The following is a 16,024-nucleotide window of genomic DNA, read 5'->3' as shown; positions in this document are numbered from 1 at the left end:
TGATTTACCTTTGTATGTCACTATAGTCTTTTGAATCCCATTGTAGTAGGCAGTGGCGGAGCCACTAAAGAACCTACTAGGTCCCGTGCACCTGTAGGTATAAAGATTTTCAGGTTTGGCAAGTCCCATTGTAGGCAACTTGACACAGTGATGGTTGGCGGTAAGAAATTACACATAGCTATTTCGCTTCCTGAGTACGAATCTCACTGTCAGCTTTAAAAACGCATATTTATTATATACCATGTTATTTTCTTCCAAGTTCTAACTGTCACCACTTTTAAGCAACTCTAAGATTATTTTCTTACTCTCTTTTTTCAATTTAATGATTCAAGAGACCTATAGATTAAATTCTTCCTAATCTATCTTACACTAAGGTCTTTTTATTGATACTAGCTCGTCCTTTCCTTTAAATTTATACATATCATACTTGAAAAGTTTTTATTGACAAGAATTGACACAATAAAAAGTGATCGAGTTACATATACTAGACTCATACTCGTGCGATGCACGTGTTATTTATAAATTGTACCCGTATATCACATCGGTTCTTTGTCTAAAGACATTTGCAATATATTTTGTTAAATGATTATCCTTTTATGTAATAATACATGTTTAATGCGAAAGATATTTTAGACGTTATAATAGTAGAGATTAATGTTTTCTTTGTCTTTTAAAGTTCTATCCATCCATTGATATTTTTTAATTTTGTAAATCACATTTTAGTGATTTTACATAGGCAATATAGGGAGTTTAATTTTTTGGTAAAATTGTCGATACTAAAGTCAGCATTCCAATTATAATAATGGAGATGTATTTATGATTTTGAATTAAAACAAGTTTGTGCACCAGTTGATTTAAATTTCTGGCTGCACTAGTAGTAGTAGGCGGAATAAAAAAATCACCTCACTCTATATATGCAAAACTACAAACATATGAAACTCGCAGCTCAGTGGCAAAATGAACCAACTAAATGAGAGCATATCTAGCTACAAACAGCGTTTCAAATACATCGAGCAAACAAATCAATCGTCTAACTTATCAAAAAATTACATTAAACTAATTGCCTAATTCTTAGAAGTTAGAACTAATCAATCAGTGAAAATAGCTATTAGAAAAAAAGGATTTAATTATAAAACATGAGGAGTGCATTCATGGTTGAGAACTTGAGACATCTTAATCATGACATCACATGAGAGTAATCAATGGGTCCTGCAATTTGATCAAGGATTAGGAGACTAAGATTTCTATAGTCAAGTGGAAAACAAATTAAAAATTAGTCAATTTAGTCAATAATGTTTGAAAAAGGATCACCATCAGTGAATAAAAATAGTATCTATTTCATGTGTTCAGAAAGAAATGAATAAAATGGAAGAAAAAGACTTGGCCAATCCGTCTAATAATTTCCATGGCAATTGGCTCATCACATAGAGGAAAAAGACTAAGATGCTGGGCTAGTGTCGCATATGTGTGCTAATAATATTGAAATCGACAGTTTTCAATAAATTCCAGCTCACCAATTTCGAAAGGTCCTGATTTATATTTAAGGGGATTTGAGGCCACCGACGAAGATCAGTTTGAATCGTTTATTGACACCTTGTAGCTTGGCTTCAACTTGTACAGTAAATACTGTATTTACCAACATTCTTAAGCTCATCTCATACGTACTGTAATGTAGGTTCTTGTAAATTATTGAGATAATTCTGATATGTGACTTATATCATGAGTTCAAGACAATACGTTATACCACACCGATAATCTTTAATTACTGTTTTTTTACACTAATATAATCTTATTTCAGAACTTGAATGATGAAATGTATCTGAACATGTATTATACATGCAACAAAATAATGATTATGAAATATAAAGCACGTATAAATTAAATAACTTCCTCGTAGGAGTATCTTGCGGCAACACACACATAAACACACGCTCACAATCCAACTACTTTGAAAAGAGTTCCCCCTACATTCTAATTTTGAATTCCCTAGCTCTCTTATTGTACCGATCTTCTTTCTTTCCGTTTCTTTCTATATATAACTCTTAGTGTCTCTGATCTCTTAATTACCAGTTACCATTGTTGTGGAGATTCTTCATGATGAAATCTTTTTATGTTACAAACTTACAATAGTCTTGTCTTCACCAATAAACTGACAAAGAATACACGATCATCATAGTTAGATGATTTTTGGAATAAACGATTATATAACTGTTAATACACATATCTGTAATCCACATCATGGAGTGAGCTCAACAAATGTGGGTCTCTATCAAATTAGGCCCTCAACTTAAATACCACTACACCTTCCATCGTTTTGCGATAATATATAGAACAACTAAAGTTGCATTAGCCTCGTCGGTAACAAACGGTCACACACTAACGAACACAATAGCAGATCACATAGGAACCTTTTCCTTTTGGGAAATGACCATTTGCACAAAAAATGCTGAAAATATAATCAGTCCAATTTTTTGTGTCCAATTCCATGTTTACTCAGGAAAAGACTGTTTTATCCCCGATTACCTTCCTCTCTCTCTCTCTCTCTCTCTCTCTCTCTCTCTCTCAACTGGTGGAGTCATGGCATGAACTGAAATTAATCCAAATGAGTTCGAGTTAATCGGACCTCCAATGGTCGATTTGTATAGCCGACGAGATTCAACAATCACCGGTGACCAATCTCTAAGATTCGCAATCGATTCCGGCCCTTCCGCATCGGAACCTCAACACTCATGGACGACTTCACTTTGTCCTCGGGTTCATGACGGTGATGATGAACTCTCTAGCAAGCTCGCCGGATCTTTTTCTCTATCAAATCTAGTCACTCTCTCTCTCTCTCTCTCGACGAAGCAGACACCGATACTGACGATGCCTCTCTGAAATCAAGAGCCAACACTTTATGAGGAGTCGAACGACGCGTCCGTATCTGATACTGGCTCAACTTCTAGATCGGGTTCGCAAGGGAAGAGTACCGCTGCTCCTTTTCTTTGACAGAGCACTAGAGTTCTCTACCCTTTGATCAAAAATTTTGCACTACAGTTCACTACAATAGAAAAATCATGTGTGTTTCTTTGACCGGTGAGATTTTAGTAGCTTTTGTGAATTTCTCTTCATCCTTTTTGTCTCTTCAACTGTGAGATTTTGCATACGGGCCTATGGTAGACAAGTATGAGTCTAGGCTATTTACAATACTCTTAATTACTAAATGTCAGCAATTTGTTATTAGAGATTAGAGTTTTTTTCATCAACAGTCCCTCAATTCTGGTGTACCTACCAATGTGATACCTCAACTCTTAATCGTACCAATGTGATACCCAGACTCTAGTATTGCTATCATTGAAGTACTTCCGTCAGTTTTTTTCAACTTTTCCGTTATCTTGGTGACGTGGCAAGTACGTGGGGCCCACAAAGAGGGTTAAAAGACAAAATTAACCATATCTGAGAGGAACAAATGTTTTTCCCGCCCTTTACTTTGAGAAAGACACCCAACAATTCCAATTTTGGCGCCAATTTTCACTCCCTACTCCTTAATTTGTGTCTCTTATCTAAACTAAAGAACTACCACCAACCAGTCGACCACAATCTGATAAAACCTAGATCAATCTCATTTTCTATTTTTACCCTAGCACTTGTTAAACTAACAGAATAAATATAGAAATTTATATGGAACATCTCATTTCCACAATCTCATAAGAATATAGAAACACATAACTTAACGAAATTCAACTACATGTACCATTAGTTCTTACAAGCAAAAATCATGGCAGATCAACATAAAAGGTGGCAACTAATGGTACTTAAACATGTATTTGAATTTCGTTAAGTTATGTGTTTCTATATTCTTATGATATTGTGGAAATGAGATGTTCCATATAAATTTCTATATTTATTCTGTTAGTTTAACAAGTGCTAGGGTAAAAATAGAAAATGAGATTGATCTAGGTTTTATCAGATTGTGGTCGACTGGTTGGCGGTAGTTCTTTAGTTTAGATAAGAGACACAAATTAAGGAGTAGGGAGGGAAAATTGGTGCCAAAATTAGAATTGTTGGGTGTCTTTCTCAAGGTAAAGGGCGGGAAAAACATTGCTCCTCTCAGATGAGGTTAATTTTGTTTTTTAACCCTCTTTGTGGGCCTCACATACTTGCCACGTCACCAAGATAACGGAAAAGTTGAAAAAAACTGACGGAAGTACTTCAATGATAGCAATACTAGAGTCTGGGTATCACATTGGTACGATTAAGAGTTGAGGTATCACATTGGTAGGTACACCAGAATTGAGGGACTGTTGGTGAAAAAAACTCTAGAGGTTATTGGGTATCAATACTTTGTTATTGAAGGGTTACTGAGTGTCAGTAATTTGTTATATTGAATGGTTACTAAGTATCAGTAATTTTTTCCGGTGACCAGTGGTCGGAGTCAGAAGATCAGTAGACGGAGTTCAGTGACAGTGACCGGAGTCCGGTGATCGGAGCTCAATGTCTAACAAGGTTATGACAAAATGATATTTTTCATCTTTCTCTATAAGTATTTAGATAAATAAAGGTAAAATAGTCTTTTAAATATATAATATCATAATTTTTACACTATTTAATCAAATAGTCGTGAATGATCCCATTTAAATTTTTTTATTCAAATAGTTAATAAATAGTATAAATTTGTATGGATTAATTATTTGGACTTCTTATAAAAAAGTCATGTTTGACACTTGAAATTGGAAAAAAAAATCAAATAAGATTTCAAAATTAGAAAAAAATCACATTTAAAAAACCTTAACCGTTGCCCAGAAAAGTTGGCTAAAATTACATGATGCCACTGCTACTTTTATGTTACGACTTCTGCTTGAAGAGAGGGTTAGAAGTCGTGGTCTCCCGATGCCTACCGCGACGAGGCGTGGCACCGCCGCAAAAGCAACAGCAGGAAGCAAAAGCAGCGTAGCAAGAGTGTAACTGACGAAGACCATGATGAGTTGAAAGCGTGTATCGAGTTGGGGTTCGGATTTGACCCGCCGGAAGAGGAGGAGAGTGCCAACCAGTGACTCTCCGATACTCTTCTCGCTTTGGGACTCTACTACACTGTCAACAGAAGCTACAAGTCTTCCACAACTTCGACGTCTTCGTTTTCGCCTACACCGTCGGAGTGCGACTCCCACTCCCCCATCAGCAGCCCCCACACGATATATGGTCCCGGGGATAATCCACAGACGGTGAAGGCAAGCTTGAAGCAATGGGCATAGGTGGTTGCTTGCACGGTGAGGCAGAGTTCGAGCTGATGATCGTCTGTGGTTAAGTCTGAAACCAATATTTGTGTCACACTACCTGTCACAAACCAATATTTGTGTGATAGGTAGTGTGACAGGCCGTGTAACAGACATATAATTAGTGTGATAGCGGTTGTGACAGTAGTTGTGACAGTGTCTGTGACAGCGTTTGTGACATCGTTTGTGACAGGAGCTGTGACATGCCGAGATAGTGTGATAGCGGTTGTGACAACGTCTGTGACAGGTTCTGTGATAGTGGGTGTAATAGGAGGTGTGACAGTTAGTGTAATAGGTAGTGTGATAGTGGTTGTGACAAGTAGTGTGACAGAGGTTGTGACACTGGGTGTAAATAGATAGTGTGATAGCGGTTGTGACAATAGGTGTGACAGTGTCTGTGACAGCATCTGTGACAGTGTCTGTGACAGCATCTGTGACAGTGTCTGTGACAGCATCTGTGACAGTGTCTGTGACAGCATCTGTGACAGGAGCTGTGACATGCCGAGAGAAAATGCGGAAATATGTGAAATTTTGTTAAAATTCAAATGAGATTGGTATAAGTATGCTCAGAATGAAGAGAATAGCAGGAATTAGAGAACCTTGGGCTTCGGTTTCGCCGGAATTGCTTGAAGCACCACCATGGATGGCGGCAACCCTTTGTGATGGTTGTTGCGCCTTGTAAGGTTGGCTGATTCAGAGTGGGTAGTATATCAAATGAAAGAGGGGAGCGAGATCTTTCTAACGGTACCAATTTTGTTAAAATCTATCGGTAGACGAGAAAGTTATAGACGAAATTAGAAAAAGAAGGAAAAAAAAAAGAAAAAGAGTAAAAAAGGGTAAAATAGTCTATAAAATATTTTTAAAGTGATTTTTTTCTAATTAATTTGATCTTTTTATAATTTCCACCTAAATGTAATGACTTTTTTATAAGTAATTGATAAGTTGTAATTTTTTTTAATATTAATTAGAAGATGTATTTTTTTATAATTTGTTCTAATCATTTTTGTTTTTATTATCTTCTTTCCTTGTTTGCGCAAAGATGGACTGTCAGATTCGCATTAAAAAATTACTTACTCATATTGGCAACAATTCCACGTCACAATTAGAACTTAATTAAGTAATCAAATAATTAGTAATTACACCCTTAAATTATAGATTCCTTTCTTAATTAATTTTTCTTTCATGTTCAGGCCAGGAAAGCGTGTGGGCTCACATGCCAAGCACAGCTGTTTCCGAAGTGGCAATTACGTAATAAAAAAAAACACCAAGGGTGAATCATGTAGAAACCGAGGCCGCTTTCTATCTGTAAACGAGTAATTATGAAAGGAAAAAACAAAAGTGGTCGCCAACCAACACCAACCTCTCTCTCTCTCTCTCTCTCTCTTTATATTCATCTTTCCACACTAACATTTTCAGGGCTCAAATTTTTCTCATTTCCAGCTCTCAGCGTCTATCTCTGAGTCCCTTCTTCTTCATTTCTAGTGCCCTGCAAAAACAACCGCAACAGTGTTAGAGTCATAAGGATTGTGTGATCTCGTCACTGATCTAGTTTGTAGTTATGGTAATCGCTTCGCCGCCCGACACGAGCAAGACCATAAAGCTGGAGCGCTACAACAGCTACCTCCGCCGCGTCAACAGCACCAAGCTCATCAACGCCTCCTCCAAGCTCCTCTTCCGCGTCACCCTCCTCGTCGCCCTAGTCCTCATCTTCTTCTTCAGCCTCAATTACCCTCCCCTCTCCTCCTCCGACCACAGTGGCGGATCCCACCGCCTCCACAACACTAACTTCCTCTCCTCCGCTTTCTACGGCGGGGGTGTCGGTGGCACAGCCTGGGAGAAGCAGGTCCGCCACTCCTCCACCCCGAAAAGACCCAACGGCATGTCGGTGCTCGTCACCGGCGCCGCCGGGTTCATCGGCTCCCACTGCTCCCTGGCGCTGAAGAAGCGCGGCGACGGGGTTCTCGGCCTTGACAACTTCAACTCGTACTACGACCCGTCGTTGAAGCGCGCCAGGCAAGCCATGCTCAAGAAGCACGAGATTTTCATCGTCGAGGCCGACCTCAACGACGGGCCGATGCTGACCAAGCTCTTCGACGTCGTTCCGCTCACCCACGTTCTACACTTGGCCGCACAGGCTGGCGTACGGTACGCCATGCAGAACCCCCAGTCCTACGTGGCGTCGAACATTGCCGGGTTCGTCAATCTACTCGAGATTTCTAAAGCTGCTAATCCTCAGCCGGCGATCGTCTGGGCCTCGTCGAGCTCTGTCTACGGCCTCAACACCGAGAACCCATTTTCCGAGCTTCACAGAACCGACCAGCCCGCCAGTCTCTATGCCGCCACCAAGAAAGCCGGCGAGGAAATCGCGCACACATACAACCACATCTACGGCCTCTCCCTCACCGGTTTAAGATTCTTCACCGTCTACGGGCCCTGGGGCAGACCCGACATGGCATACTTCTTCTTCACCAAGGACATCCTCCAGGGCAAGACCATCGACGTCTACAAAACCGTCGACGACAAGGAAGTGGCGCGTGACTTCACCTACATTGACGACATCGTCAAAGGCTGCCTCGGCGCCCTCGACACCGCCGAGAAGAGCACCGGCAGCGGCGGGAAGAAGAAAGGTCCTGCCCAGTTGAGAATCTACAATCTAGGCAACACGTCGCCGGTGCCCGTCGGCAGACTGGTGTCGATACTGGAGGCGCTGCTGAGCTCGAAAGCGAAGAAGCATGTGATCAAGATGCCGAGGAACGGTGACGTGCCATACACGCATGCGAATGTGAGCTTGGCGCTGCACGACTTCGGGTACAAGCCCACAACGGACTTGGCCTCCGGGCTGAGGAAGTTCGTAAAGTGGTACGTTAGTTATTACGGGATCGAGTCGAGGGTGAAAACGGAAAAGCAGCGAACTTAAAAAAAAATGATGAGTCAGCAGGCCCGAGGAATCCGCTTGATTGTATCATCAATCATCACTGATCACATGGCCCCTTCTTCTTTTCAATATTTCTCTCTTCCTCTCCATTGTTTTTTCTCTGCTCAAATTTTAAAAAAAAATCCGATGCTGCTCTTCTTTTTTTTGGGGAAAGTCCTAAGTTATTGTTGTGTGGTCCTTGGTGTACTGAAGAATAGCTGTTCTTATGTATCATATAGATATAAATTTTATAGAAGAAGAAGACAAGTGTAAGAAGCAGAAAGATCTTCAAGGAAAGGTGTTTTATTTTTACATATAGGAAGGGGGACACAAGGTGTAGATCTGGGAGGGGGTTGTAATAATGTGTGGTAGGGGGACTACTGGAAAGGAAGTAGATCTCAGCCATCCGAGGTGGGTGTAAAGAGAAATATGTGAATTGTAACAAACAACAGAAATGACATCAAGAATCTTCTTTGCCCTTTTCTCTTTTTATTATTATGGATTTAATTATGGTGTTGTGGTTCTTGCTTATTTTCTTTTGCTTTTGTTCCTTCTTTGGGTCATGATCATGTATAATTATATTTTGCTTTTGAAGATAGAGATGCCTTTGTTTGTGAAACGAAAGAGAGGAGAGGAGAGGAGACGAGACGAGAGGGATAGCCGAACAGAGGTGTTGCATAAAGTGGGACTCACAGAGAACTGAGAAAGGAGAGTAAAATTCTGTGTACAAAATATCATAATTTCTTGGGTCACTATAATGGAAAACAAAAGATGGGTTTCTTTTTTCCCTTGCCGTCAAAGAAAGAAAAAACCATGAAGAAATTATAGAACTCAGTAATCAAGTGGTGGAAAAAGTGCCTAATAAGTGATAACTAGTACGACGTCCATGTAAATAGCGTACAATACAGTCTCTATGTTAATAATGTGGGGGCGAGGGAGATCGGTTAAATTGAATTGAAAGGGGAAAACTCAATGTTCACTTTAAAAGTTATGTTCTTTAGATCGGTGTTGGCTTTGCGTTTTAGGATTCCGGCGAGGTTAGCTGACTGTTGTTGAAAATACGGTAGATTGAGGCACAATGGTGGTATGGTGGAGGGAACCAGTGGCGGATGAGAAATCCGAACAGTTTTACAAATTACAATTTTGTTATTCAATAGGAGAGACTCGTGATACTAACATGTTTGAACAGAGCATAACATGGATGACCTTTAGTATAACTATTTTTTGTACTTTTTTTTTATGTATAGGTGGTAGCTCATAAATAGATGGAAGGTCACATGAAAACATCTCTCTATGTGATATCTCATTCACTATTACAAAATAGTGGAAATATATTAACTTATTGTATAGGTAGACTATTAACTTCTATGAAACATTTAACACGACTTAATTTATTTTTCGTGGTCAGGTACAACACGTCATTTTTAACACATGAAATAAAAAAAATAGTCATCAAAGTTTTGAAAATAAGAAAAAAGTCATTTTTTAAAACCTGTTACACTATTGCCTTCAAATTTTAAGAAATTACAATGTGTCATTGGTCTCTTTCTACTGCGTTGACCTCATCACCAAATCGATGAGTCTGTCTCTCTCTCTCTCTCTCTCTCTCTCTCTCTCTCTCTCTCTCTCTCTCTCTCTCTCTCTCTCTCTCTCTCTCTTCAACCCAAATCTCTACTTGCGCCACCAACTCTAACAACGTCTTCAACCAATTATTGTCGAGCTTTTCCACACTGACAAGCTCTCCGCCCTGTGTGAGATCAGCCTCGGGCCCGACATCTACCTCATCACCAAATCTCGTCGACTTCATCTACAGGTGCGGCGATGTTGACGAGGACGCGCTATCAAGCTCCACCACCTCGCTGCTAGCTTCTTACTTTCGAAGATGATCAACGACCCTTTGAAAATTGGCGACGCCGTGAGGGTGATGTTATCGAGGGAGATGATGTCGTCGGCCAGGGGAGTAGTGACGGCGAGAGCCAACCGGTGAGCAGAGTCGTGGTCTTGGCGCTGCTAAGGAGGGACTTGAGTGATCGGAGGTGGTCGCGGAGAGAAATCTAGTTGAGTTGACTGGAGAAGAGGAAGTCATCGGCGGTACGAGGAAAATTCTCGATCTCTTAAGGCAATGCTGAGAAGTGAAGCGTGTGAAAATGCTTGGGTGCCCAGATTAGAATTCCATCTCCAAATAATTAGCCGCCGGTCTTAAATCATTCCCAGCCGCCGAAGCTTTTCGAGACGCTTAGAATTCCTATCTTTTTGTCGTCAAGAATCAAACCACCTGTCACACCACATGACTGATAGTGTGACGGGTAGTGTGGTTGGTAGTGTGACGGGTAATGTGGTTGGTAGTGTGACAATCAGTTTACCTGTCACACCATCTGTCACATTACCCGTCACACTACCAGCCACGTACACTAACTTTGTGTTGTGACATGTAGTATGATATGTAGTGTGACAAGCAGTGTGTTGTGATAGGTAGTGTGACTGGTGGTGTTATGTACGACAACATGAGTGTTAATATTTGAATCGTATTAGATTATTAATTAATTTGAGAAATTCAAGATCGTATAATAATTAATAAAATGTTCTTTGTTTCTAGTCATTCTTCTACTTCTTCTTGTCACAACATAGTCACATAAAACAATGTGGTAGTGGGTGTGCAGCAAGTGTGATAGGGAGTGCGACAGTTAGTGTGACAAGTAGTATGATAGCGGGTGTGATAGGTAGTGTGATAGTTAGTTTGACAGCGTGTGTGACAAGTAGTGTGACAACATGTGTGACAAGTAGTGTGATAGGTAATATGACAGGTAGTGTGATAGTAAGCGTGACAGCATGTGTGACATGTCTAGAAAAATGTCTAAATAAGTAAAATTATGTTAAAATTCAAAGGATATTGGTATGAGTATGCTCAGAATGAAGAGAATAATAAGAATTATGGTATTTTGAACTCCGGTTTCTCCAGAATTACTTGGACCACTACCATCGGCGGCAGTAGCTCCTTACGAGGACTGTTGCGCCTTGTACGGTGATTGGTTTGGAGTGGGTAGGGTATCAAATTAAAAAAGGGAGAAATATCTTTCTAACGGTACCAATCACGTTCAAAAAATCCATTGCAAGACGACAAAGTTATTGCTGAAATTAGAATAATGAAAAAAAAAAGATGACAAAGAAAAAAGGGCAAACTGTCGATAAAATATTTAAAAAGTGACTATTTCTAATTTTGTCAAAGTTTGTTTATTATTTTCTAATTTCTAGGAAATTGAGATGATATTTTTATAATTAAGAAATAAGTGATGATTTTTTTATAATTTATTATGAGAAATAATATTTTTTTTCTAATTTGCTCAAATATTTATGTTACTAAACTAAATGGTACTAGGCATATAGACATACACGACGACGACATATTCTAACACTTATTAAGTTTAATCATCTTACTGGTTTTTAAAGTTTATTAATTATCTATATGTTCATCAAGCTTCAAAAGATTTCGAGAAGGATAATTATTTCATTCATTTAACGTGATTATCAGGCTTATTACGGTGGAATTTATACGTCCATTGGCTTAGGTTAAGACAATCATCTAATTAAATATAATCCTTTACTATCAATTTAGAATGTTAATCTCTCGTCTAGAAAGAACACCTGGAAAGTAAATGGTCTTTAACATGCCAGAGAAAAAGTGTCCAGGAATTTTCCTTTTCCTTTATGCTTTTTTTAAATTTTGTTTTAAAGAACAAACCATTTGTGTCTGATCCATGCCGTCAAGAAAATCTATATTAACAACCCTTTGCTACTTTTGTCCAAGTCTCTTCATCTTTACTGCGCTGCTGCATGCAGGACTAGAATAATACCCAGTCCAATGAATACCAATAGCAGCTTATGATTGAAGAGCAGATATGCAGATCGATCAAGCAAAGTACGTATTAATATTTCATACTACTCGATTATCTCGATCAGAAATTCAGAGTGGTAACTCGTAAGAAAGAAAGATATGCATGCAGCTAGCTTTACTGCATGAACGTAGATATATACGTACTTCTCGTTATAATTGTTCACATACCTTGGCTTCAATTACACTGCAGAAATCAATTGAGAGTTTCCCAGAACTAGAAATATGTTCTAAAGAACTAAACTCCAAAAGTGTTATTACAAATACAGACGGCAAGAATCAAAACCTAAAAAAATCAGAAATTTCCAGAACGATACATGATTATGTTATGAATTAACTTCTCCTACCATGCTGCTGCCAATTGGAAGGCCGTACGTTTTTGTTCAGCTCTGAACGTTCGTGTTGCTGAAGTTATTTAGATGCAAATCATACTCTTAATTCATTTTTACAACTAAAAAAAATATAGAATTAAAGTAAATTAAACACAACGTAACATTGACAATATTCACTCTATATTCTACATGAAAACATATTTGTTGTCATATATGTAAGATATGCCTTTTCAATGAAATTTTTTTATTGAGGACTAATTGATGACATTTTTAATTCATTAATTTTCTGATTTTATATATATATCTTGACCATTTAATATGTAGATATAACTAATTCAAACTATAATTTAGAACAAAAACCGGAAACAAATGGCAACATGACAGGTAAGATGTAAAGTACGTAGCGTTGGCATTTTCGGGGGTGACAAGAGTCAAATTGTCAATGAGTAAACTCAAAGTGATGAAACAAACATGCTGATTAAGACATGTTATTGTATTGATTTTAATTCCTGGTCCATAAAATGTATGGAACAGATTGCCGAGTTGTTATCCTAATATTGTCGGCAGGGCAATCAAAATAAATTATGGCAAAATTCATAATAATTAAGTACCATTTAATGTTAATTATAGCCTGATTTAGGATGTATATACATCGAATAGCTTAAGTTCAATACCGAGATAGACTGGTTTGGTAAATAATCTCAAACTATCCACTAAAATCAACTTTATTTTTGAATATAAGTACAGTAGCTTTGACGTATCGATAAGGTGAGTATATATATAAACACAAGTACCATCTGACCAATTGGTAGCAAGTTATCGATTTAGTTCATCTCCATTAGGCAACGTTGACATACTTGAGCATATATAGCGGTTTAAGTATGTACGTCCATATTGTAAATAATAAACTAGATCGTAAATCAACCGTTATATATTGATCTTGAACTCTAATAGACAAATATTACTTGTAATTTATATTTGAAAAGAAAAATGATTGTATTTGGAGCCTCTTGTATCAATACTGTTGGAATCAAAACCGACAGTCAGAATAGTACATACGACCATAAGCCCTACAATGTGACTCTCATGCAGAACGGACATATCTCTGGTAGATATCACTCATTGGCTATTATTGGATCAGCTCGACATGAGCGAGCTTATATAAATCAACGAAAGCACTCCGCTCCAAAAGGTATATCATCATCGATCGATCGATCAAATCAGCTTAAAATAAGAATGTGAAACAGTGTATATCAAAGAAAAAACCTATAAAAGTTTCTTAATATTCCATTAAGCAAGAACAAACTTGATCGGTACGTTCTAATCGATCGAGTTGCCTTCCGATACAAGAATTCTCGCAATTGTATACCTTCTCCGACTTACGGCTTCTTTAGCTTTTCTCTACGTTAAACAGTAATCATTTAGTTAGTTGTGTAAGCTGGCAAGCTTCAATATGACACTACCAAACACAATCCTTGTTCCAGTATCAAAATGTGATCACATGTAGCTCGTTTCTCATATAAATAATAACATATCTGCGAAAGGTGTTTTTTTTTCCGGACAATGCACGTATATTATGTATCCTTATGTCTACAGTCTTATTTAATTTTAGTATAGTGTTTGCTTAATAAGGAGGTTTGTATTTTGTTGACTGACTAGGACCCTTTGAGCCACTAGCTAATTTAAACGACACTTGCATATCTTGGATATATTTAATTAGGCAGAATTTGGAATTTGGAGGCCACCCTATGAGAAGACCACTGATTCACTCCAAACATGATTCTCCGTTTCGTTCCAAACATAGTTGAAAATTTAATTAGCTGCCAAAAGACCCAAACACAAAATACTAAGACTAATTAAAGACTTCACGAAATTAATTAAACGCGCTAATTTTATGACAAATACACACCTAAATATCTATCGATCAATTGATACATGAAGAGGATAGACAATTCCGTCTAAGGCGAGTGATTAATAAAAATTAGAATATTGTGGTCTCAGAACAATGGAGGATGGGGCTCCGGGTCTTGCGAAGCATCCAAGATGGGAACCCTAGGGTTCTGAGGTGGCGCTGCTCTCCTTTCAAGGGTGGTGTTCGCAATTGGGCGGCGGTGCAGAGAATTCTCAGCGTTGATCGTGAGGCGGCTTTGGTCGTGGTTGTTGTTGTTTTGCTGGTGTGGCGAGGCAACAAAGGTAGTGCAGTTGTTCTATTGTCGACACTCTATGATGGTCGGCTTTGCCTTTCGTCTGTTTAGATCTCTATCGAAAATAATAGACGGAGGGGGGGTTGTGGGGGAGGATATCGGCGGTCATGTTCCGGTCTCTTCTGGTTTTGGAGGTGGTGCTTGCTTCGGCGGCCCTGTGCTGATTCGCCCAGATCTGGGGTCTACGGTAGAACTTCTGCCCAGGGCTTGCCTGGGCTATAGTCCATGTAGATTTTTAGAGCCAACAAAACACTACAATAATACTAGTCCAAGAAAAAAAAAATCTAAGGCGCACACACACGAAGAAGAGTGCACATTCTCCACTTCTTCTTTTGCGAATTGCGATACAAGAAGATAGCGACTTGGCAAGATGTCATTTTGTGGCTAGGGTGAATGGTGATCCATCTGCCTTTTTCTGTTCTTCACCTTCACTCAATCACTCAGTCATTCACTCAATCACTCTCATCTTTGATCTTTCAGGTACTATTATTCACGGATTCACCTATTCCAAGTTCAATTTGATTGATTCCATATAAATTAGGTTCTGTAGTTGTGTTTACCTTATTGAATTGAATTGAAATTTGAAGTATGTTTACTTTATTGATGATTCAGTTTTGACAATCATGAGGTGAAGTTTTGTGTACATTGTAAGGTTGAATCTCATCTTTTGTGTACATTGTCAAAAATATTTTTTAACTTCGGTCAAATTTGAAACCTTCACTAGATTCCAACCCTAGATCCACTACTAGGCAAAAGGTGGTTCACGAAGTTGTGTGCCTTCGATGTCTTTTGATTTTCACAGTGGTTGGGAACTACTCTGGCGATGTCTAAGTGAGATTTCAATGTGGTCGTTCATGGTGGTGCCTGGTGGTCAATGCTAGATTGGAAGTCATAGAGCATCTGGTTGGAGGTGCGATGAAGCATATTTGGGATCAAAGCCAAGACTAGGATTGGGTTTGGGCCATGAGTTTGGGCCTCTACCCCTGGCCCAGTAAGGCTGGGCTTGGGCCTCTCTCAAGCACTCTTTTTGGTTTTTTTTTTTTGCTTTGTTTGTTTGAATTCTAGTTTCTTTCGTTTTTGTTCTGTTTTTTCTTCTGGCCTGTATTAGGTCTTTGGGCTTCCCATGTTTTTCATGGATGAGGAACCTGTTGTGCTTCATTTCTAGAATAGAGTGTTTACCGTGTGTCCCCTTGGTTTTTCGAGTACCATAGTGGCTCGAGGCATAAATACTTATTTATCGTGATGTGGTAGTAGTTGGATGTGTATAGTATTTGGTCTCTTTGGTTCTTGTTGTAAGTTCTGCATATACATAACTATCATAGTAACTTCGAATATAAATTATGTAACTATGCATGTAGCTATGTCAGATAAAAGATCAAATGCATATATCAAATGACTAACTTGACATTTTGTTGTTTGAATCCATGTCGATC

The 16,024-nt window shown here is 38.7% G+C and overlaps 1 protein-coding gene across 1 annotated transcript; it reads left to right on the top strand.

The window, feature by feature from the left end:
• The first annotated feature begins 6,668 nt into the window (after positions 1-6,668).
• Positions 6,669-8,648, top strand: LOC126789940 (UDP-glucuronate 4-epimerase 6). Its single transcript, XM_050516022.1, has one exon. It carries the CDS (start codon positions 6,811-6,813, stop codon positions 8,167-8,169), a length of 1,359 nt encoding a protein of 452 aa, XP_050371979.1. The 5' UTR covers positions 6,669-6,810; the 3' UTR covers positions 8,170-8,648.
• The last annotated feature ends 7,376 nt before the right edge of the window (positions 8,649-16,024 follow it).

The sequence above is a fragment of the Argentina anserina genome, chromosome 4 (assembly GCF_933775445.1).
Source record: "Argentina anserina chromosome 4, drPotAnse1.1, whole genome shotgun sequence".
NCBI lineage: Eukaryota > Viridiplantae > Streptophyta > Magnoliopsida > Rosales > Rosaceae > Argentina > Argentina anserina.
The sequence above is the reverse complement of the archived record's forward strand: the minus strand, read 5'-3'. Positions and strand labels throughout refer to the sequence as shown.

What these genes read in the sequence shown, in the direction of transcription:
- LOC126789940 (XM_050516022.1), top strand. Translation starts at nt 6,811, where the DNA reads ATGGTAATCGCTTCGCCGCCCGACACGAGCAAGACCATAAAGCTGGAG.